The sequence below is a fragment of the Oncorhynchus mykiss genome, chromosome 21 (genome assembly GCF_057628025.1).
Source record: "Oncorhynchus mykiss isolate SJ-2025 chromosome 21, ASM5762802v1, whole genome shotgun sequence".
Taxonomy (NCBI): domain Eukaryota; kingdom Metazoa; phylum Chordata; class Actinopteri; order Salmoniformes; family Salmonidae; genus Oncorhynchus; species Oncorhynchus mykiss.
Window position 1 is genome coordinate 34,130,299 of NC_143042.1, and position 26,096 is coordinate 34,156,394.

Consider the following 26,096-nt stretch of genomic DNA (forward strand, 5'->3'; position numbering starts at 1 on the left):
TAATATCTGGTTGAACGTTACTGAGGTATTAAACTGTATTGAATTGCTTGGAAATCTAGCCAATTGACTAGGAAAGAAAAGATCACTCAAGACAAATCAGTAGGTTAGCAAATATATTTTAATATATAATATAATATTTATAATAATTTTAGCACAATGACAAAATGGCATCATTTCAGTTTAGTCTCATGTAAATCAGGACAAAAGCCACATCTGAAGGTCGGTATTTATTTTAATACATATTGTAATACCTTATATTTGATTTATTTATTTGTTGCTGTCATAAATCCTTTTTTCTTTTCTTGGTCCTGTAAAATAAGAATTCTAATAAAATCTAACAGCATATAGCCTATGGCATCCAGTGGGAGATATGATAACAATGCAAGGTGTGGATGTAGTTGTAATAGGTTGCTTTCCAGGCCGAGTACATTGCAGGCATTGAATTGTATCAACCAATGGTTCTATGCTACGTCTTTGAGTACACAGTACGGCATTAAATTGCCATCATATGATGTGGTTAGTTAATTGTTAAACACCTATCCAGTCGTGAGATCTGGAAGATGTCTGCTATCTAGTCAGTTTGGAATGCGGCCATCCTCTTTACCACATGGTGAGAACAGAGCTTCAAGACAAGCCACTCCTTCAGACTGATGCAACATCCTGTCATTTTGGTAAGATTGAGACCATTTCATTGGCTAATCAGAGGAAACCTGACCTTTGACCTGCATTTATCAAACGTTTTGTTACCACAGAGAGGTTGTGGTTCCGTTATGCTTATGAGTACTACAGTATGCAAGGTACCGCAGGTTGACTAATACTTTTGAACTTACTCACTAAGAACATAGCCTATTGTGTTGTGGCTCAGTGAAGTCAGTCTCAGTCTGTGATGTCATATTTAAACAGGATCAGAAATACAACACTTTCCAACACCCAGATATGATATGCAGTGATCCATTAAGATATACCTTCTCTTACTTTTCTTCACTTCTGAGGGTCAAAATTATGAATAGGGGGAAATGATAATGTATTTAGATAGGCTACTTCTTGCCTGCTTTAAACCCCTGGTGGAATTCCGCCGGAAATCTAAAGCTCCTTCATGTTAAAATCAAACGGTTAGATGCCTATATCTAGGCTACATCCCAATTACCTATCCTTCCACTCAAAGTGTGCACTTGTACACTTCCCTTCGCTGCTTTGAAAGGAAATAGCTGTTATACGAAATATGGTGGAAACTCCCTCTAGCTGGCCCATACCTAGCTACATAGAATGCATTCACGTATGTGTGGGAAGTAGTGACCAGTGTACACTTCAGAAGAAAGGCGATATTATTAGGACATAGACCCTAGTCTATCCTTAACCAAGCACAGGAACGTCATGACTCGTGACCTTACGATGATGACCTCTACTCACGTTGACGGGACCACACCACTGCAGTTACGATGATTAACACTGACCAGCGCCATATATTTAGAGTTCGGCCAACCGTTAGAACGCATAGTGCTTTCAAGTATTCCATTTATCCATTCATGATGAGCGTTTGGATTGTAATTGTAATTCTAGATGTTCAGTTAGATATAGCATTGTTTAAAATGTCAAGAATTCAATGAACTCGATATTGCCAGTGTAATAATGGGAAGCTAACATGGCTGCCATATGGAATATAAGTGCATTATAGAAACACAATGTCCAAACTCTCTAAATATGTGGCCCCGACACCGACCTGAGGGGAGTTCAACAATGTTAGAATACCTAGGAATAATCTCAGTTGAGCAATAAACATTCAAAACTGTAACAGTGAAGCCGCAAATAGCCACTTTAAAAAAAAAGTTTCGACCCAAAACAGACTCTTATTATGTTTGCTGCACACTACCTTTTTAGTCTGTTAATGTTAGCAAACGTTTGCAGCTGGCACAAACCAAATGGAACGTGTTAGCTTCTGTTAGCAAACATTCGCATTGTTGAACTCACCTCTCGCAGAGCACCTTAAAACACGGCACAACAAATGTTGCTAGCTAGTCTCTACTGCAAAAACACACACTTAAAAGGGCTTCTTACAGCCGCCAAAAACGGCCTTCAACTTCCGTCTAAAATAAAGAGTCTCCATCCCGATATCCACCCTAGCATTCATACTGCTGCATTCTAAATAGTACGCCAGTGTGGAATTCGGGACGCAGCCTCTTGAGAGATTGTTCAGTACACATACTGTACACTTGTTTTTATTATTCTGTCATGTTAACAGCACATACAAGCATCAGGATTTGTCAAGTCTCCCATCCGCCTCCCTAGCGGTTTTGCAACTAAACTATAAAGTTGGCACTTTTACTATATGGTGTGAAAGCTTGCTTCTTGTGCATATGAATGTAAATGTTTATTTGAAAATTGTCACGTCACATTTTGCTATTTAGTGCTAGAAGGTTGAATAGTCAGGCTTTAAAAATGCATGGTCACAATTTAAATTGATTTTTGCTCTTTCACTCTTTCTGTCACGCAATGAACGTGAAAATATATATGTTTGTCAATGTTGTTTCTGCTGTACAAATATCTTCCAACTTCAGACATTCAAAATCCCCAACCTCACTAACTTCTTTCCAAGCACACAAAACTCCACATAAAAATACTCAACACAACCTCTCTAGCCTACTATACAGCATCATGTGTGAGTCCTGAAACATTCAACACCTTAAAGGATAAGTTTGTCATTTTGCTTCCTAATGTTGGATGGTTCCTTACCCTGAACGTAGTCAATGAGCCAGGACAAACTGTAATGGATAAGGAACCATCAAACATTAAGTTGTATAAAAATTAACTTATTCTTTAAAGACCTTTGTAATTTATAGTTCACCAGCCACTTCAAATCCAACTCAGGCCCCAAATTCAATCTACCTTAGATAAAGGAAATCACAATGCAGGTTCACATACTATGTTAACACTGTTGGAATTGTGAGCAGCTAACCAGTTGAAATGTGTTAAAACCGATAAACTTAGCAAGTTGTTAGTCTCAGGGAAATGATTTGATTTACAATTAGTGTAATTTGGGCCTGGGTTTTCATCTACTGCTACACTGCACTGACTCCAAATGCATCCCTCCTCTACCTCTCTATCCATGGGGTCACAACTGAAAATCAACACTTTTTTTTCCATAGCTAGAAAAAAAAAAGACAAGAAAATGAACAGAACAAACTCTTCTGAGTGAGACTTTTCTACCCAGCGGCCTGCCTTCAGATAGTTACATTTCACGGCACAACAAACAAAAGCATCTCTATCAAAAACAAAGACAATAATCCAATAAAAACAACCACAATGAAAAACAACAACAAATGACGTGAAGAGATAATCACAATGGATATCCTGTTGCAATTTAGCAACTGTCTGGGTAACAGTTTGTGTAGTTTGCGTGTGTGTTGTAAAATACATCCAACGATAAGAAGACAAATTAAATACAATAATAGAATACAATCTGTTTTTTTTTAAGGAAGGACGGTTGTATCTCCTAACTTAATAAAAACAACGCAACCCCTAACTCCATATTTAAAGATAAAAACATGGATAGAGATACAGAGATTAAAATCTAAATTGAAGTGTGGTCTCTGATCAATCCTTATTTAATATCAGATAAGTGACACGTTTTTACCCCGTTTAGTGAACATATCAGAATACTTAAAAAATACAAAAACAAACAATACATTGGCATAAAATAAATTAATCCATTACGAAACCAACATATTGATATAAATTCATCATATATATGTACAACCTAATCCCCCCCAAAAATTGAAAAGTAAACATAGGAAAATGAACTACTGTCAAATCCCTTCAATCATAACTTCAGTATATTGAATGTAAACGAAGGGATAAAGGGAAAAGTCAAAACTCCTGTAGCTTGAATAGTTTGAATTTGAATTGTAGTTTGATGAGCTCTCTATAACGGTTAGCTTTGTCTTACATTTTAAAATGTTCAGTATAATTTTAGGTCTACGTATGTCTTGGTTATATTGTTACATATCTATTTGTCATATAGGCTATGTTTATTTTTTACTTCGATTTTATGATTTTTTTAATACACATTTTTTTTGCAGCATTCTTTTGTAACTTGATATGTAATTGGTACACGGAATTCCAAATTGACATCATTTGTGAGTGATATGTTGTTATTATTTGTGCCAATGGCCACATAAAAAGCACAGCGATGTCATACACGTGACTTCTAACCAATAAGAAATATATAAAATCCACACCGAGCGCCATGGGTTGGACCCTATTGAGAGTTTTACCATAGATATAGAACACTTGATAGATAGGCTGATTCATGGGGGGGGGGGGGGGGGGGCGGTGGAAGACAAAGGGTAAAAGGGGGGGAAGAGAGAAAAAGGGTATGGTGGAATGAAAAGGGGTTGTCATTCTACCTTTTCACAGGAAAGGGGGTTTGCATTCTTAGTAACGAATATGGCAACTTCGCTTCAATGATTTTTCTGGGTGTGAGCTGAAATATAGAAATATGTATATACAGTAGCTACAACCAAACAAACATGGATAACCAAACACATATGTGTTTAGACATGAGAATCATTTGAATGTTGTAAAGTGAAGATTGATCCTTATTGGTATCTGGCCATTGATTTATATTATTAATTTGTTAATTGGTGCATTATGAGTGTTTGTGTGTGTATGTGTGTAAGGTTTATCCATTTCTCTACTGATATTCTACCACACAAATGCTAACATGACACAGTCCATGACCTGTAATGGAATTCTGACTTGAAAAAATTGTCACTTGTACACAAACACCGAGATTCACAATTCCCTACATACTGTAAGCATGAAAAAAACAACAACAACACGCAAAACAAAAACAAGACAAAAACAAACAAGAAAACACCTCCCTTGTGATCCTCATAAGAATCTACACCAAAGAATTTATAAAAAAACAAAAAAAACATTTCCCCCCCAAAGTTTTACAGTAAGGACAATTCCTATGTTTATCTCCAGAACTCTGTAAGTGGTTAGTGCGATAATAGGCCTAAGAGGATCTACAATGGTCGTCTGTCGCAAACTCCCCAGCAAGACGAGCACGTACCTACCTACCTACCTACCTACCCTGTCGACCTGCACCCACAGATCATAGCGGTTAAGTACAACTGAGTGTCGTTGCCTGCAATACTGTATTCCTTTCTCCCTAGCAACAGATCCAGGATCAGGTTAACCGAACCCTGATTATAACCATACTTTAATGCTGCCCCTAGCAACATATCTCGGATCAAATAACACATTTCAGCACAGGGTTTGTTAGCAGCAGCCACCGCTTCACTATAAAGGGCTGCTGGCTTTGAAAGGGTGACTTGCTTGGCTGTTCACCTTAATACAAATGCTCTGAACATACTTACAATACAATTTTTGACTTAGTTCGGTATGCATGAAGAGTCTTTGACTCGGAGTGCTGATCTAGGATCAGTTTAGCCTTTTTGATCATAATGAATACAATTATATAAACAGGGGCGGGGGGGGGGGACCTGATCTTAGATCAGGGCTCCTTTTCTGAGACGCTTTGTGAATACAGGCCCTGGTCTACATAATGCGGAGGCGTATATGACAAATAAAGTTAGATGCATAGGATACAAATCAGTTCCAACACTACGATAAACGGCGAGCAATACAAAAACAGATCACAAAATCTGTGATCGAAATAAAAGGCTTGGTCATTGGCACTGGGGGGAGGGAAAGAGGGAATGGGGGGAGAGGTGAGGGTAGGGGTTATAGGAGAGAAAAGTGTTTTTTTGTTGTTTTTTTTCAGAGAAAGTGGTGGCCATTGTGCTGTGACTATACAATTATCGAAAGGTCTGTGTGTAAGTCTTTCTGAGCTCTTAGGACATCAGAAAGGGTTCCATTCGGCTCAGGAAACCTCGGGAGCCTTAAGCTCACACACAGGTGATCACTGTCCCTGCCTAGACCCTTTAGGTTAGCAGACATCTACACGGACCACTCGCGAAGTGCTCAGCAAACTTACAATATAAGTCCCCTTCTTTACGAGTGAGACTGAACTTGATGTGTGCGGCAGTGGAGGTTGCTGAGGGGAGGACGGCTCACGGTAATGTCTGGAACGGACTATGATGGAGTCAACGTGTTTGATGCCATTCTATTCACTCCAATCTGGCCATTATTATGAGTCGTCCTCCCCTCAGCAAGTCTCCACTGGTGTGCGGGTGCAACCACACTTGCACACATACTTTTTCACATTTGACACATTAGTTGTCCCATACACCAATTCTGCTAAGGCTTCTTCGTAGGGATGAAACACAGTGTAAATATACGTAAATGAGTAATTATTTCATTTGAATCAACAGTCTTGTTTTTTTATTTATTGTTGTACAATGGCTGAGACAGCTCAAAAATGCGTTAGGGATTAGGGATGAGATTATTCAGAGTGTAGTTGACTGTTGTGTGTTTATTGATGACTCATGCAGTACTTGGGCATTTCACAAAGGAGATGAATGAACAATTGACTGTATATCATTGATTTATATATTCTACTTTGTTTTCATGATATTGAGCCTGTTTTTTTTCTTTCTGCCATTTTGTTCTTTCCTTACATTTCCTTTCAGAAGCACTCGTCTTCCCTGCTCTGTGATTGGTCAGTTGTTTTACGTCCTGAAAAACTATTCGGCTGGAATTCCGAGTGGCATTGTCTGAGCAGAAAGACAAATGTTTATATATTTTGAAGATGGGACGACAAACCGAAAATTGCCCACACCGACATTGCTTTCCTCTTACCGAAACATTTTGACTTACGTCGGTCCTTTTCTGTGATTTTGATACAGAACGTTCATGTAGATTGTTCTAAAACCATTATTGTGTCAACTGTAATAGCCTATACATTATGTTGATTCCTACTTATGAAAATATTTGCCCTGTCCCCGTTTCGTTTGTCGGCTGCTGACTCTCACTCCATCTCCCCACTGTTTGCGCACAGAGGAGGAAGAAATGCATTCGGAGAAGCACAAGTATATGACTGTTGCTCAAAAGGCTATTGCGAGAAAAAAACAAGCAACTACTGTTATTTTAGTTACAGAGAGGAGAGTCACAGCTTTCTGTGAGTATATCATGTACCTCTTAATATTGAGTTCACGGGCCCTACTTTACAACCGCAGTAGGCTGTAGTAAGTATGGTTTTGATGCACCCGCGTAGCGGAGCCAAGTGCGCCATTTGCAGTGAATAGGCTTTACATCAAGTAGCCTAGTCTAGCGCTGGAAAGGTTTTGGTAGAACATTAGCCTGCATTTACTGATAGATTAATCAATTAGCCTCCATGGCTAAGTGTTTTGAGTTCCCACTTCCTCAGGTGGTGAATAATAGTTTATACGCCAATATGCACATAGATATCGGCAAATTTTCTGAAGAGCCAATAATCTATCGGATAATTCTGGATCCTATTTTGACAGGTTGCACATCAAAATATCCATCCTGCATTTCCTTGATATGTTAGATGAAATAGCTTACTTTTTTAATCATAGGCTACCATCTCATGTGTCTGACTTGGCACTGGAGAAAATTGTCTAGTAGCCCTGCCACTAAAGTAAAGTAACTGTCCAATAAACATTTTTTGTTGCTGTTGTTGTCGAGTAAAATAGTTACGTTTATAGGTAAACCTTATTGTAAAAGCGTATGATAAAACATACACAAAAATATTATATTGATCAACACCACATGAAGCACTATATTAGCTACATAAAAAAACATTTAAATATATTTTATAAGGATATACAATATATTGTTGACTTTTTTTCACATCATATAGTTCATATACTGCTTCATAAAGTGTTTTAAGTTGATCAATATAATAATTTTGTATACGTTTTTACAATAAGGTGTGTTTTTATAATAAGATTTCGCAGCAAAGGAGCATTGAATCTCTGTGTAAAATCACAATGAGGGTAAATAAGTGTGACTGTTTAAGCGATGGCATTTGATTAACGTTGAATTACCGAATACATAAACTTAATATCATAACATTTTCTTCTTTGATAATTCCATGCTATGGCTGGTCTAAAGGCAAATATTGGCTTTTTTTTTAAGACTATCTAACAAAATACTTTTTAAAATCCAATGATCTGATGTCATCCAAGTTTTGAATAAAGGGAATATGACACCTGTATTATAGGTGTCTTCTTGCTCAACTCTGATAAAGCAATGCATAATGCTAAGTTAAGTGGAATTCTAACTTCCACTTAAGTCACATTTTCACTTAGTATCCCAATGCATGACTAAGTGAACATTGGACTGAAGTTAGGATTTGCCCCTTAGTGATATAGCAATTCAAGTGCACTGCAAGATTGACTGAATAATATGGTTGCACATCTACAGTATGTAACTAATGACAACAGGTTCATCCTAATGACCCAACACAGGAGATGTAACTACTGGATCTGATATAATGGTGCTTTTCCTGCAACATCTAGGTCGAACTGGAACGGTTCTCTCACACTCACTCACTCACTCACTCACTCACTCACTCACTCACACTCACTCACTCACTCGCTCACTCACACTCACTCACTCACTCACTCACTCACTCACTCACTCACTCACTCACACTCACTCACTCACGCACACACGTACACACATTTTCTAAAAACAGTGTTACAGGAACACAAACTAACCCACACTTCTTTTAACAAAGAGGGATAGGATTTTAGCTTTGGCTCTGTCTTTCTTTCTTTCTCTTTTTTGTTCTCTCCATCTTTCTCTCATCTTGAGCTCGTCTTCTCCTCCTCCTTCAGTCAGGGAAGAGGCGATCGCGGCAGATGTGGCAGCGAAGCATCGTGGCGATCTGATTGGTTAATTGGAGAGGGGCTGCTAGTCTCTGTGTCATGTGGTGTCTGTTAGTGGAACGGGGGTGGGGAGGGGGGGGGTCGAGATGGTTGGAGTGCCAGGGGTCAAAGTGCAAAGATCAGGGGTGATGACCTCACACTTTTTTAGGGGGAGGGGCCAACTTGATGATCTCGTCTTCAGAGGGTTGGCGAATGATATCTGAGGAGAGAGAAAGAGAAAGAAAAAAGGGTCTCAGTAAAAGTTGAATGTTTTTTGGCAGAGGGAATGCGTGTGTGCTTGGTGTCACACACACGCACACGCACACACACACACACACACACACACACACACACACACACACACACACACACACACACACACACACACACACCTTTGTATTTCTTGGCAGAGGGGATGCGTGTGAGCTTGGTGTCGATCTCGTCGTCCTCAGAGATCTTGAGTACGGTGGTGCGATACTCAATGACCCGGGTCAGCAGGTCTGGTCGTCGTGAGATCTCAAAGATGTGCTCGATGTACGACAGGTTGTCTATAAGAAGGGCAACATCGGGTGATATTTTTGAGGTGCAAAACAGCAAAGACCTGTGCAAGAATACTAATTGTAATATGAAAGGGATTCAATTTGAAGCGTTATAAGATCTTCGCTCGTTTGCGCCATGAAACAACCCTCCATCCCTCCCTCTCCTCCGTCCCCTTCCTCTCGCTCTGCGTCTCTCACACTGTGCCAGTTTGTCATTCTTCTCCTGGTCACTCTCCACTCCTAGAGCCCTATAAAAATCGGTGTTTTAGAGAACGTTGACGGAGTCCCATTGAAACGGAATTCAACCATGTTCCAAAATGTATTGACCTTAAGTAGGAAATCAACTACATGTATTGAACTTGTTTGAAAAGGTATGAATTCACCCAAGTAAATCACAAGACATGAACAAAATGCATCAGTGGTTCGTACTTTCCTGCAACTTCCTGAAAGGGCACAGGAACGCCGAAGTCTGTGTGCATGTGTGCGGTGCACGCATATACTTTGTGTAGCCGCTAGCGATGATGATGCTAATGATAACATCTTCTGGTAGAGATGAAAAGGTTTCCCAAAAAATCTTCTCAATTAAACTACAATTTAGCCTTATGCCTATCTGGCAGAATGATATCAGGATTATTTGCATCAATCCTGTGGCCATTTGATTAGCAAACTCTGCAATCAGGTGAACACTACAGAAGCTTTACTAACAAAACAACGGTCTCTGGCTGGTGTACACATGAATTAAAGGGTAACTACACCCCAAAATCTAAATTCCTTCGATTTTTTTCCCCAGACCTCAAAAGTGGTCTCCTGATGTGGTTTAAGCATTGTTGTGGAGTTTGGGGGAAAAACTAAACAGAATCAGGCAAAAAAATACAACAGATTTTATAGGGCCCTACACTCCCCTCCATCTCTCCCTCCCTTCCTCCTCCTCCTCCCTTCCTTTCCCAAATGTTGATCTGGGAAACCTGGAAAATTCTCCCTCTCTCACCCTGTGCCAGCTTTTCGTTTTTCTCCAGGTAGTTGAACCACTCCTTGGAGGAGGTGATTGTGTTGCTCTGGTCCTCTGTGATGTCCTCCTTGCAGGCTGACTTGAGTTGGTCCAAGTCCTCGTTGGTGATGTTCTCAGACAGGTCACTGAGCAAAGAGCTGTACTCCGACATGGTCTGAGGGAGGGAGGAGAAGGGAGGGCAGGAAGGGAAAGAGAGAAGAGAGAGAGCTGTTAGCTAATTTTGAAACAGTGAACCTTAAACACATACTTTGCATCAAAGTATGAGCGTGTGGCTACATTTCTTTAGTGTGTAAATCTTCTTTTCTCTAGACATTACCCCTAACCACTGTCCTACAGCCAGTTGTATTTCCAACTCCCTAATGGTTAAGGTTTGGGTTGTGTAATCTGATCCTACATCTGTGGTTCGGGGAAACACCGCTCTAGAGAGGGAGCCAGAGAGAAAACGAGAGAAAGAGAGTGAGATAGATATATAGAGAGAGAGGGGGAAAGAGAGAGCGAGATAGATATGTAGATAGAGAGAGAGAGAAATAGAAATATGAGAGAGAATGGGAGATAGAGAATAGAAGAGTAAGATAAATGGGGAGCACAGAAGCAGTCCTTCTATTCTATTGGATCTCTCCGGTAAAGTCAGGCAACTCTGTAGATGGGAGGCTGGAACGTGGCTATACTTACTACTAAGCCACACAAACATCAATACACATCAATACACATCAATACACTGTATGCGTCCGTGACTGTTAATATGACAATATTTAGCTGTTGAGTGACACTGTGGTGCCGATGTGACAATGCACCTGATGAGATTAGCCTCTTTATGAAAGAGTGTATTTGATGTGGGTGATCGAGTTTTGAGTAGCAGTGTGACAGTAACTGAGTGTTTTTCAAGTGTTTCCTGTGTGTGTGTGAGTGTGTGTGTGTACTGTATGTGTGTGTGTGTGCTCTTGTACAATGGCATCTACCTACAATAAAACTGCACACTGCACACTGCACACACTTACAGCTGTCTTGCCTTGAAAAGGAGAATAATAATTATTGGTGGATCTCTCCGAACGCGACTTGTGTGTGTGTGTGTGTGTGTGTGTGTGTGTGTGCGCATATGTGTATCAGAGGAGGCTGGTGAGCGGAGCTATAGGAGGACGGGCCCATTGTAATGGCTGGACTGGAATAAATGGAACGGTATCAAACACATCAAACACATGGAAACCAGAGGTTTGACTCCGTTCCATCAATTCCATTCCAGCCATTACAATGAGCCCTTCCTCCTACAGCTCCTCCCACCAGCTCCACTGATGTGTATGTATGATTAACAAGGCTCAGGCATGACCTAAATACTAGAAGTGCCATACTCTCTTCTACCAGGAGAGGGCAGTGATCCATATACAGACCCAATGGTGTGTGTGTGTGCGCGCATCAGCGTCCTGACAGACACTGTTATGCGGTCAGTTTGTGTCATTTTCCCTTAAATTATGAAGGTTATGATAGGGTGTGGGTGAAATGAACCTAGATCTGTGACTAAGGGAGAGCAATATAACAACAGTGTGTTTTACTGGCCCTGACGCCACCACTCGCACCCCATCCCTCCAGCCACACATAGTCATTACTTTAAATGTCACATTCATCTCCCCTCAATTCAAAGCAGCTTTTAGTCAATAAAGAGAGAGTGTTGCGTGGGAGAATACACTCCTAGCCCCGGGTGAATGGAAAATGGAATGCAGTGCAGGTGTGTGTGTGTGTTTGTTCAGATGAGTGTGAGTGCGTGCGTCAATCTGTCTGTCTGTCTGTCTGTCTGTCTGTCTGCCCTCTCTGCCTTTCCCTGTAACCCTAAATGGTCTCTCTATTGCAACACAATAAACCAGCCCTGCTTTTGTGTGTGTGGAGAAATACAACACGAGACAGATTATCTATTCTATTACTTTCTAGTCTATTTCTCTCCCCCTTATCGCTCTCTTTTTCTCCCCATCTCACTCGCTGTCTCTACTCTCCATCTCTCTTTCTCTCCATGCCTCCTACCTCCCTCTCCCTCTTTCTTAACCCCCCCCCCCCCCCCCCCTCGTTCTCTAGGACGAGGCTGACACTGCTTCCACACATAGTAGGGCCACTGTCTCCCTCACATTCTCATGAACACAAACATGCTTTTGTCTGCTGCTCTCTGTCTCTCTCCCTCCACCCATCCCTCCCTCCCTCTATCCCAGTGTGTGGAGGGTGAAGGTGGGAGAGAACGTCTGCTGGTATCTTCTGTCTCTCTACCTCCCTCTCTCTCTCTCACTCCCTCCACCCCTCTATCCCAGTGTAAGGAGGGTGGAGAGGGGGGACAAGAACGCCAGCCTAGCCCAGGCAGCCCCTCTCCCCCGTGAGTAAACTCCTAAATCTACCCCCTGGCAGCCATCTGGCCTAGCCCCAAGCAAAACGGGTTCCAACAGTATTCAAAGTCATTTCAAATACTTTATATGTGCTTCATTGAGCTTAACTGGCTTCATGGACCAAGAGAATAGTCTCACATCTGTAATCCCCACCCATCTGACACTAGGCAGGCAAGAGCAAAGTTATTGGAGTTTTGGAATAGATTCTAAATAGTATTTGAACCCAGTTCTGGCTGCTCTAGAGCCGAGCACACCATATAGACTGTTCATTTGACTAGAGAGCAATGCCACTGTGCTATTATCCACCTCACCAACAAGACCTACTGTTCTCACACATACAGTTGAAGTTGGATGTTTACATACACCTTAGCCAAATACATTTAAACTCAGTTTTTCACAATTCCTGACATTTAATCCTAGTAAAACTGTCTTAGGTCAGTTGGGATCAACACTTTATTTTAAGAATGTGAAATGTCAGAATAATAGTAGAGAGAATGATTTATTTCAGCTTTTATTTCTTTCATCACATTCTCAGTGGGTCAGATGTTTACATACACTCAATTAGTATTTGATAGCATGGCCTTTAAATTGTTTAACTTTGGTCAAACGTTTCGGGTAGCCTTCCACCAGCTCCCCACAATAAGTTGGGTGAATTTTGGCCCATTCCTCCTGACAGAGCTGGTGTAACTGTCAGGTTTGTAGGCCTCCTTGCTCGCACACGCTTTTTCAGTTCTGCCCACACATTTTCTATAGGATTGAGGTCAGGGCTTTGTGACGGCCACTCCAATACCTTGACTTTGTTGTCCTTAAGCCATTTTGCCACACCTTTGGAAGTATGCTTGGGGTCATTGTCCATTTGGAAGACCCATTTGCGACCAAGCTTTAACTTCCTGACTGATGTCTTGAGATGTTGCTTCAATATATCCACATCATTTTCCTGCCTCATGATGGCATCTATTTTGTGAAGTGCACCAGTCCCTCCTGCAGCAAAGCACCCCCACAACATGATGCTGCCACCCCCGTGCTTCACGGTTGGGATGGTGTTCTTCGGCTTGCAAGCCTCCCCCTTTTTCCTCCAGACATAACAATGGTCATTATGGCCGAACAGTTCTATTTTTGTTTCATCAGACCAGAGGACATTTCTCCAAAAAGTACGATCTTTGTCCCTATGTGCAGTTGCAAACCGTAGTCTGGCTTTTTTATGGCGGTTTTGGAGCAGTGGCTTCTTCCTTGCGGAGCGGCCTTTCAGGTTATGTCGATATAGGACTCGTTTTACTGTGGATATAGATACGTTTGTACTGGTTTCCTCCAGCATCTTCACAAGGTCCTTTGCTGTTGTTCTGGGATTGATTTGCACATTTCGCACCAAAGTGTGGTTAATCTCTAGGAGACAGAACACGTCTCCTTCCTGAGCGGTATGACGGCTGCGTGATCTCATGGTGTTTATACTTGCGTACTATTGTTTGTGCGTGGTACCTTCAGGCGTTTGGAAATTGCTCCCAAGGACGAACCAGACGTGTGGAGGTCTAGAATTTCTTTCTGAGGTCTTGGCTGATTTCTTTTGATTTTCCCATCATGTCAAGCAAAGAGGCACTGAGTTTGAAGGTAGGCCTTGAAATACATCCACAGGTACACCTCCAATTGACTCAAATGATTAGCCTATCAGAAGCTTCTATAGCCATGACATCATTTTCTGGAATTTTCCAAGCTGTTTAAAGGCACAATCAACTTAGTGTATGTAAACTTCTGATCCACTGGAATTGTGATACAGTGAATTATAAGTGAAATAATATGTCTGTAAACAGTTGTTGGAAAAATTACGTGTCATGCACAAAGTAGATGTCCTAACCGACTTGCCAAAACTATAGTTTGTTAACAAGAAATGTGTGGAGTTGTTGAAAACTATTTTTAATGACTACAACCTAAGTGTATGTAAACTTCCGACTTCAACTGTACATGTGTGCAAACACACAGGCAGGCACGCAGACACACGCTGTCAAGCACACACACACACACAATTGTCATCGAGCTGAAGGATACAGCGGCCAAACTATGAGGGTAAAAACATGCCTCACACACCTGTTGAGCCATATTTCTCACTGTGAGCCATGCAAGAGGGGGTAAAGTGAGAGCGATTGAGTATTCTCCTCTCTCTCTCCCTCTCACGGTCCCCCGTTCTCTTTCTCTCTGACTCCCCTCCCCCTCACTTTCCCTTTATTTCGCTCTCTCTCTCTCTCTCTAGCACCATCACTCTATTCCAATAGCTACTCGACCTTTGGATGCCTATTCTCTATTGCTGGGTGAGTGAGGGGTGTGCTCGTCAAATAGAACTAAGGGACCTGTATGGTTCATTTGTGTGTGTGAATTTGTGTGTGTGTGTCTGAGTGGGGGGCCCGTCACTGTCTGGCTAAACAGGCGGCACCATACACACCGACACAGACACTACACTGTTGTAAGAATAATCACCAACCTCCCCTTTATTGCCCACACACACACATGCACACACACACCACTACTACTACCACCACTACCCAAACTCCATTCACTCTTCACACTGCTGAGGTTGCCATGGAGACCAGGCCCTGCTTTTTCTTTCAGCTCGGAGACTGTTTCCTAGCGACCAGGGAAAGTTCCACTCTACCCCAGAAGCTCCTGGTGCGAGAGAAGGAAAAAGAGAGAGCGCGGGCTAGCGGGATAGAGAGACAGAGAAAGAGTAGAGTGTTGAGCTTTTGAATGTGACAACATGGTGCCAATGTGACAATGTCTGACTAATGTCAACACAGACTAACACACAGGCTCACTGTTTGACAGCTCCATGACGAATATATTTTTTTACTTAAACCGCACCTGTCAGGACCCGGTTACGAACCCGGGTCGCCGGTGTGAGAAACAGTCACTTAGCAAACTGAGCCCATAATAGTCGGCAGAACCCAGAAGATGAGGCAGACACAGCAGTACTTGAGACGGTGTTTTAATAAAGTAAAAGGAAAGTTCAGGCAAAAATAAAAATCTACAACGTCAAAAGTAATTCCAAGAGAACAAAGGTAATCCTCCACGGCAAAAAGGTAAATCCACAAGGTGGTAGGTACAGCAGAAAAAAGCCTCAAAAGATAATCAAAAATAAATAAACGAGAACAAAAACAGAGTACCACAAGAGAGTCCAACTGGAGCAACACATGTTCACAGCATCACTGGGGCTGGGTGCTAACATTCAAACACAGAGCAAAGAACTGAGGAAAATTAAGGGTTTAAATACAATCAAGGGAAACAAGGCACAGGTGCAAATAATAACTGGAAACAAGGGAAAACAAAAGGGTCAAAAAGCACACTGGGGGCATCTAGTGACCAAAACAACCCTGGCCAAATCCTGACACCACCATTAAACTATCTCTGCTTTAACCATGGTGTGTGTGTGTGTGTGTGTGTGTGTGGGGGGGGGGGGGGCATGTGCTTCAAAGCTTGACCAGGCTAAAATGCGATCTTTACATGTAACCATGACAACCACGTTACAGTGAGCTGCAAAAATCACAAAAATGACAGGGATTTAGGAAGGGAATAAAATACCTCCATTTCTCTCTCTCGCTCTCTCTACCGCTATCTCTCCCTCTCAATCGACCTGTGTTATCTCCTTTTGTCTAATCTGCCTCTCTCTCTCACGCTCTCTTTACCCCCGCTTCCTCTGTTATGTGTTGCTCTCTGTCTGCCTCTCTCTCCCCCTTACACTATTTTGCCCCTATTTTGTTTCACAGGGCATGATGACATGGCTCCCTCCCTCCCTCCCTCTCACTTTCAGTATCTCTATGCCTGCTTTGTTGTCTCTCTATCGGTCGTTCTCTTGAATCTCTCACTCACTATTAAACCTCACTTCTCCGGTAACTTTTCGAAACTCAATCCCTCCATGCCAGCCCCACTTTTCCTCTCGACTACAGTGTTACAGTCACCTCGTAAAAATGATTGGCACCCTTGATAAAGATGAGTAAAAAATACTGTCTCAAATAGATCATATAAATTCTGAGCTATATTGTATGCTCAAAAACCTGGACAGTTCTATTATGTTATCCTAATCAAATTGTTTAGAGAAAGAGATTTTGTTGAACAAGTAATCATTTTTTATCTCAGATTGATAGGTGTCAAAATGATTGACACCACTGGTTTCAATGCTTTGTGCAACCTCCCTTTGCTAGGATAATGGCACTTAGACTTTTGACAGTATATAATGTTTTTGAGATTGGAGAACACACTGGGAGGAATCTTAGACCATTCCGCCATACAGAATATTTCCAAATCCTTGATATCCTTCAGTGTACGCATACGGACTGCCCTCTTCAATTCAAACCACAGGTTTTCAATGGGTTCAAGTCCGGAGACTGGCATGGCCATTTTCAAAATGTTGTTTTTGTTGTCAAATCACCATTTCTTTGTGGATTTTGATGTGTGCTTGGGGTCTTTGTCTTGCTGGAAGACCCACTTGAGGCCAAGTTTCAGCCTTCCAAGCAGAGGCAACCAGGTTTTCGGCTGAAATGTCCTGGTAATGGGTAAAGTTCATGATGCCATTGACCTTAACAAGTGCCCCAGGACCAATGCAAGCAAAAAAGCCCCATAACATCAATGATTCATCACCATATGTTATAGTAGCTATGAGGTCCTTTTCTACATATGAATTGTTCTTTAAATGCCAAAACCCCCCGCTGGTTTGCGTGGCCATAGAGCCCTATTTTTTGTCTCATCTGACCATAGCACCGGTTTCAATCCAAGTGCCAATGCCGCTTCGCAAACTCCAGGTGTTTACATTTGTTGTTGTGCTTAACAGGCTTTTTTCCCCCTAGCAACTCTTCCAAAGAGCCTATTGGCATGGGGGTGGCGTCTAATTGTAGTTTTGGAATCTTGGTGACCCCAAGATGCCACCAGGTTCTGTTATTCTCCAACTGTGGCCCTTGAATTTTTACTTGCCTCCCGAACCATCTTCCTCAGTATATGTGGGACAAGATACAAATGCGTCCTTTACCAGGGAAGTTTACCACACTTCCAGTGGTTTTAAGCATCTTAATTACTGCCCTAATTGCGGTATCTTTTTTTTGTTGACGTTTAAAAAAAAAAGTTTTTACCCTTTGCCTGATTTATGAAAATCCACAACCATTTGTCTCTTTTCGTTTCCTTGCCTTTCACAATGGTGATGGATGACAAATGGATTTTTACATGCGTATTACCTCATTTTATATCCCAGTGAAACAGGAAGCCATGGAAGGCAACAATACAGTTCCTTAAAGCGGAAATCAGCAATAGAAACAATAATTAAGCATCCTTTCCGCCACGTTTCAGTAAAAAGCTAAGGAATGGGGCTGGAAAAATGTAACCACTCTCAAATTAATTTCACAGAGCTATGGGTGCAAGGACTGACCATCCAGGATATTACAATTATAGGTTTAACCATGTCAGGCTATGTATATATATATATTTTTTATACACTTACTTTGTTTACAAACATTTTAGTAAAACAAGCTTATACAGTGCATTTGGAAAGTATTCAGACCACTTGACTTTTTCCACATTTTGTTACGTTACAGCCTTATTCTAAAATGGATGAAATCCTTTTTCCCCCGTCAAAAATCTACACACAATATCCCAGAATGACAAAGCAAAAACAGTTTTGACATTTTGGCACATTTATTAAATCTAAAAAACAGAAATACTTTATTTACAGACCCTTTGCTATGAGACTCGAAATTGAGCTGAGGTGCATCCTGTTTCTATTGATCATGTTGAGATGTTTCTACACATTTTTTGCAAATTTATAAAAAATGAAAAACGGAAATATCACATTTACATAAGTATTCAGATCCTTTACTCGGTCTTCTTGGGTATGACGCTACAAGCTTGGCACACCTGTATTTGGGGATTTTCTCCAATTCTTCTCTGTAGATCCTCTGCCAGGTTAGATTGGGATTGTCGCTGCACCGCTTTATTATAGGTCTCTCCTGAGATGTTCAAGTCGGGGCTCTGGCTGGGCCCCTCAAGGACATTCAGAGACCTGTTCCGAAGCCACTCCTGCGTTGTCTAGGATGTGTGCTTAGGGTCGTTGTCCTGTTGGAAGGTGAAGCACTCTGGAGAAGGTTTTCATCAAGATTCTCTCTGTACTTTGCTCTGTTCAACTTCACTTTGATCCTGACTACTCTCCCATCCCCACAGCATGATGCTGCCACCATCATGCTTCACCGTAGGGATGGTATTGGCCAGATGATGAGCGGTGCCTGGTTTCCTCCAGACGTGATGCTTGGCATTCAGGCCAAAGAGTTCAATCTTGGTTTCATCAGACCAGAGAATCTTGTGGTCTGAGAATCCTTTAGCTGCCTTTTGGCAAACTCCAAGCGAGCTGCCAAGCGGACTACAGGTGCCTTTTACTGAGGAGTGGCTTCCGTCTGGCCAATCTACCATGAAGACCTGATTGGTGGAGTCCTGCAGAGATGGTTGTCTTCTGGAAGGTTCTACCACCTCCACAGAGGAACACTTGAGCTCTGTCAGAGTGATCATCAGGTTCTTGGTCGCCTCCCTGACCAAGGCCCTTCTCCCCCGATTGCTCAGTTTGGCCAGGTGGCCAGCTCAAGGAAGAGTCTTGGTGGTTCCAAATGTCTTCCATTTAAGAATGATGGAGGCCACTGTATTCTTGGGGACCTTCAATGCTGCAGAAATGTTTTGGTACCCTTCCCCAGATCTGTGCCTCGACACAATCTTGTTTGGGAGCTCTACGGACAATTCCTTCAACCTCATGGCTTGGTTTTTGCTCTGACATGCACTGTCAACTGTCGGACCTTATATAGACAGGTGTGTGCCTTTCAAAATCATGTCCAATCAATTTAATTTACCACAGGTGGACTCCTTTCAAGTTGTAGAAACAGCTCAAGGATGATCAATGGAAAGAGGATGCACCTGAGCTCAATTTCGAGTCTCATAGCAAAGGGTCTGAATACTAAAAACCTGTTTTAGTTTTGCCATTATTCGGGTATTGTGTGTAGATTTATGAGGAAAAACATGTATTTAATACATTTTAGAATACGGTTCTAATGTAACAAAATGTGGAAAAAGTCCAGAGCTGAATACTTTCCGAATGCGCTGTATTTTGGGTTCTGATGGGGTACGACAGTTGAACTAAACTCATGAGGAATTTACAAGTTATATTCTTCAAGAATCATTGGGTACATATCATCAATTTGTACGTCCAAAAATCAATGTAGCAACTGCTGATTGCCCCTTTAAGCTGAGATGAAAAAGTTAACCGTTAATACAGATTGGATTTTGTTTGATTTTATCGATAAGAATCTTTAGAGGTGCCCATAATTTTGACACCTATCTTTTTAAGATACAAAATGATGACTTGTTAAACAAAATCTCTTTCTCTGGCCAATTATATTTGCATAAAATGATATAATTTTCCATATTTTCTGAGCATACAATATAGCTCAGTATTTGTATGATTTATTTTATACAGTCATGTTCGCTGATCTTTATCAAGGGTGTCAATCATTTTGGAGGTGACCGTAAACTGTCCCGTCTTGTGACGCTACCCAAAACAAACATAAACAAACACCCACCCCAAAACAACGACAGGACACAGGAAACGACAGGGGACATCAAGCCTCTCTGCACGGTGTCACAGCACATCTCTGTTCTGTGTTGATGCACCCTGGTGATCCCTGCTGGGCTAACGTCTAAACACAGACCTACTCCGTCCAAACTACTATGCACCGGACTTGTGGTCAGCTTAAATGAAAATAAGACTATTATTTGGTTATACTACTGTATATTTGGTGTTGGTTTCTGTCAAATCTGATGAATGATTCTTGATTCATGAGTAATTCCTAACTTAGGCTCGGTGTCTAATTCAAATTCATCAGCGGTTTGAGTTGACTTGGGAATCAATTGGGCCATTGCATCCAACTTGGAGTTTAAAAAATAACAATACATTATGTCTGAAACTAACAGCGATGCACTATTTCACTGGCTAAGTCTGTCTGTTCTCTGTTCTACAACAATACGGTGTAGCTCTTTCATGCAGTCAAATTACCCAGTGGCCTCATGGGTGGAATGTTATTAATATTATTCATCATTTCATCATTAATAAACATTATTTATTTGTTTACGGTGTTTTTTTATGTCAAACAGTTTTGTTATACTGGTAGTGTTATACCCAAGAGGATTTGAGGCTGTAATCGCTGCCAAAGGTGCTTCAACAAAGTACTGAATAAAGGGTCTGAATACTTATGTAAATGTGATATCAGTTTGTGTGTAGATTGATGAGGTGGGAAAAAACAAGTTAATCCATTTTAGAATAAGCATGTAACGTAACAAATTGTGGAAAATATCATGTGGTCTGAATACTTTCCGAATGCACTGTACACAGTCATGTAACACTGGTCTTTTTTAATAATGTTTACATACCTTTTAACTCACTTTATATGTATATAATGTATTCTAGTCATGGCCTATCCTATTTAACTATTGCTGTACATATACCATTCTATCCTATGTATTACACTAAATACAGTACTTGTCAAAAGTTTGGACACCTACTCATTCCAGGGTTTTTCTTTATTTTTTACTATTTTCTACATTGTAGAATAATAGTGAATACATCAAAACTATGAAATAACACATATGGAATCATGTAGTAACCAAAAAAGTGTTAAGAAAATCTAAATATAATTTATATTTGAGATTCTTCAAAGTAGCCACCCTTTGCCTTGAGGGCAGCTTTTAGGATTCTCTCAGCTTCACCTGGAAAGCTTCTGATGAAGGTGATACTAAGCTACAGGACTGTTTCGCTAGCACAGACTGAAATGTTCAGGGATTCATTGGATAACATTGAGGAGTTTACCACATCAGTCACCGGCTTCATTAATAAGTGCATCAATGATGTTGTCCCCACAGTGACCGTACGTACATATCCCAACCAGAAGGCATGGATTGCAACAGTTAAAGGGTCGTGTCATACTGCAGCACACCTTGCGTGTGCTGCAGTATGACACGACCCTTTAACTGTTGCAATACTGTTGCAATTCAGCATTCTGTGGCACGTCATTTAATTGTCAGCCATTTTTTCTGTTACTTTAAGTTATTGCTAGTTTGACCACCAGAGGGCATCATTGAGAAGCATTTGATAGTATTCCGTATTGGCATTACCAGATAATTTAAAACCTTTTTTGTAATAACATAGTATTTGGGAGTCATTTTAAGAAATGTGGCTTAATTAATTTGATTAATATTATGGTGTTTCTATTCAGAGAAAAACGAAATCCTCTGGGTTTCCGTTAGGATGGATGGAAAATATGGCGCTGTACAACGTGACGTTGGGAGTAGGCTACAGGATTGGAGGATTCTAAATTGTTTGCCTTCATTAGACAACTTTGTTCCAATATTTCTGTAAATCAGTGATATTTCTTCCCATAGTAATTCGTTATGGATCCATAACTAAATAAACATCTGCGTTTTAAATATTTGTATCATTATTTTATGAACAAAATGTGTTTATTTGTTTTATTAGGCTACTGTGCAGTCTACAATACATACTGTAGTAAAACAGGTGGAGGTGGAGTTCCAGAGCTCACAGGTGTGCCTGGCATGGATTGGGACTCCATCTCGTCCCTCGCCCTTTTCAATGCGTCATTCTACACCTGACTCTCCGCCAATGCCGCCTGACTCTCCGCTAATGAGTAGTGACTCTTCGCCAAAACCGCCTGGCTCTGGACCAATGCATCAGCTGTCGACCGTATCTTTGCCCTCAGAGAATGTTTCTCTTCCTGATGGTTTGCCTTCAATGACTCGATCTCGGTCTTCAATGTTTGAATCTCACCCATGAGCACCTTCATCAGATGAGCAGAATGGTACCGCCCTGAGCCCTCTTCGATTACAGTGGCCTACGATAAAAACGGTAGATCAATTAAGAATTAAAAGTGACTCCAACACACAAATGCGGTGTACACATTTTAAGAATTTAGCTTAACTAACCGCTTTCTTGGCAACCATCCGTTTTTTTTTCCGGTGTGGCCCGTTGTCCAGCCCTTTGTCCACTGAACTCCACGTATGGTTTTCAAGTCCTCTGGTGGTTACAGTCCTAACCCTGGAACGGGTAGCACCATAAAAAGAAGCTGGCTTGATGTAAACGATGTCCATTTTGTCTCTTTGGTCGCAATGTCATTTCTTTTAGAATAACAGCTCGTTTTTGAATGGTAACTGGTTTAAGGGTTTTGGGCGGGGTGAGGAAAGGAGGAAACATCACACTAATTACAGTCAGAAGACAGTTGAAGAAACTTGCGTGGACTTATGGAAAGGCAAGGTAAGAAATGTTTTATATATATATATATATATATATATATATATATATATATTTTTTTTTAAATGATCAAAACATTAACCATGTGTGCTCGCTTGTTTTGTACTGTTCTGTAGTTTCGACCCAATGATTTGTCTGACAAAACAAAGAACTTTGCGTCCTGCAAGCCAGGGCATGGATCAAAGCTGGCGAGACATTCGATAATGTCACCTTCACAGACTAATCAACCGTGGCCGTTGAGCAGTGCTCAAAATTGCTAAAGAAAAAAAGGAAGATCAAGGAAGCCGAGTCCCAAGCATCAGCTCAAACTCAATGCGTGCGGGGCAATTTCTCGCCAGGGACCAGGCCCAGATTTGATTTTTGATGGTAAGTTTGGCTATTTACAAAGCAAAAGGTACATCAAATATTGTAGCCTACACCTCACGGACTGTTATGTGTAATTCACAATAATTCACTCTTGCCTTCTTTTTCAGGTATCATGGGTCGAGATTTCTTTGTAATCAACAAGAGATATGCTGGACCCTATGTCAGAGAGCTGTTTCTGGGTACATATCGGTAGGATTTTAGCAATATTTTGTTAGGTTTAGGCCTATTTACATGTATATTTCTATTATTTGACAACATTTTGGTTGTTAGGCTAAATTTATTTTTTTCCTCTCCAATTGCAGACAATGACCCAAAACACACTGCCGCCCGGGTTTACATTGCAAATGAGGGCATAAACTGGGTCATGATGCCAGCGGAGTTTGTAGACCTTTATGTAGTAAAATAAAGGTTAAATACAAATAAATAAATAAAAGACCTACAACACCTTTGGTAGGCCTACAGTATATCTAAACATGTGTTTTTTCATCTCTACATGTAGATCTCCTGATTTAAACCAGATCGAACTTGTTTGGCATCAACTGAAAACATTCATCAGTAACTCTGCCAAGCCGACAAGCACAGATGAACTGGTCAAGGCCATCAAGATGTTTTGGCTAGAGAAATGAACGATACAACAAATGCATTGAACATCTCAGCAAGGTTTTATCTGTGGTCGTGGAGCTGGGTGGAAGTGCGACTAAAATGTAATTTATATAAACATCCGCATTTCTTTTTTCTCGTTATTTTATTTTATTAACAAAAGCTGTTGTTTTGCTGTTTTGCGTTATAAATGTAACACTTCAGAGTACTTAAGCATCAAACACATTTCAAGTTGAGGGATTTCCCCAACAGTAACCGGGTTATAAGAAGTATATTGTCCTGCTAATAGGAAACATTTACATGGTGGACTACACCTGACACAGTTGTGAAAAACAATTGTTTGAAAACCTGTTTTCAAAACGCCTCCATCACTTCTGTAACTAAAAACACAGCATCTTGTTTACATTCTTTATTGTGTCACACATAATTTGTACCTTTCCAATTACTTTTAGAGTTTGGGATTTACAAATGTGCACTTTTAATTATCAGTTACATTGTTTTATTTCGAACGTGCAGACTTTTTTTCTTGAAATGATTGTTTTATGTAGGATGCTACATTTTTGACCAGTTGCAATTGTAAGTAGGCCTAATAACAAAAATCCTACTTCTATTAGGCGCTTAAGCCTCATGGCCTACCTCACTCAGTTAAGTTATTTTATATAGTTCTAGACTCCGAAGAAATAGACTCCAATTAAGCCCTCTTGTTGTTTGTAAAGTCAAATTCTAATGAAGATTATTGTTGAAATGAATTGCTCGACTGGTGTAGGTTTGTTGGTGTGTTGGTGTGCAACACTTGCATAACAAGTTAGCTATATTTTCAGCACCAGCCACTGTTCACCTCCTATTGATTGTGCTGCGGTAGCCGGCAGTTTTTGTTTTTTTAAATGTAACCTTTATTTAACTAGGCAAGTCAGGGAAGAACAAATTCTTATCTACAATGAAGGCCTACCCTGGCCAAACCCTGATGACGCTGGGCCACTTGGGCGCCGCCCTATGGCACTCCCAATCACAGTCGGATGTGATACAGCCTGAATTCGAACAAGGGACTGTACTAAAGCCTCTTGCACCGAGATGCAGTATATATATATATTTTTGGAGAACATTAACCGTGTGTAGGTAGATGTGGAAAGATAGATACAAATGATTTGTTGCAAGTTGGGGAGAAGAGGGTGGGTTCACACCTAGCTCAAGTTGGGGAGGGAGGTTCACACCTAGTTCATTTATTAGAAAATTCTTTAGTAAAGGTTGAATAGTCTATTGTTCAGCTAATAGCCCATCCTGCTAGCTTGTGAAAAACTAATAATAATACCCCCCCCCCCCCCTTTCCACGTAAAAGATTCCAATTGATAAAGTGTTTTTAGCCACAATCGTCCCCAACCCCAATTAATACATTTGGGCACAGTCGATAGCGTGCTGGATTTCGGGCTAGAATGTTGAGGGTTCAAAACCTGCTCCCTGCTTGTTTCATTACATTATTATGTCGGTCTCAAAGCATTAGCCTGGATTGTTACTCCCATCTCGTTCTTCTCTCTCTTCCACGTGTCATTCAGCACGCTTGTGGGCGTACTGGCAGGATGTACTGTTTTTTAATCTGTATATATGAATTACAAATCAGCCTTTACTTAAATCATGTTTCTAGTCTATTGAATAGTTACAATGTGTAATCATTGATGTCCCAGGAGCAGGAGTGGTAAACACTGTTGAAGTGTATATTTGTAATACATTCATGCATACACAGCATCATTCAAATAATGGAGTTTGATACACCTGGATTGGATATGACTGAAAAAAAACCTTGCTAAATAGCGATTTTCGTAAATTAACTTTATGACAAAAAATATGCACAATCGTTTGTCTCTACATTAACTAACATATTCCTCTCAATTGTAAATGTTTTGCTTGACTCGTTATGATGCTATAATTACTGACATTAGCTTCCCCCGTAATGTTTTGTCAGCCATCATTGCTGAAGAAAGTCACACCACTCGATATGATTGGTCATATAAAAACCTTGGGACACAAATGCATAGTGAGTGCTCTAACTCCCCCTTGTGGTGGTCTGGAGCAATGAAGCCGTGACGCTGGGTACATCAAAGT

The 26,096-nt window shown here is 40.8% G+C and overlaps 1 protein-coding gene across 1 annotated transcript in view; it reads right to left on the bottom strand.

The window, feature by feature from the left end:
• Positions 1-100: 100 nt before the first annotated feature.
• Positions 101-26,096, bottom strand: part of pea15 (proliferation and apoptosis adaptor protein 15) — a 60,884-nt gene continuing 34,888 nt past the window's right edge. The window contains exons 2-4 of the mRNA XM_036957819.2: positions 10,329-10,503; positions 9,194-9,349; positions 101-9,021 (exon numbers count right to left, since the gene is read on the bottom strand). Coding sequence (XP_036813714.1) covers positions 8,957-9,021; positions 9,194-9,349; positions 10,329-10,500 — 393 coding nt within the window. The 5' untranslated portion in view covers positions 10,501-10,503 and the 3' untranslated portion in view covers positions 101-8,956. The remainder of the gene's footprint in view (positions 9,022-9,193; positions 9,350-10,328; positions 10,504-26,096) is intronic.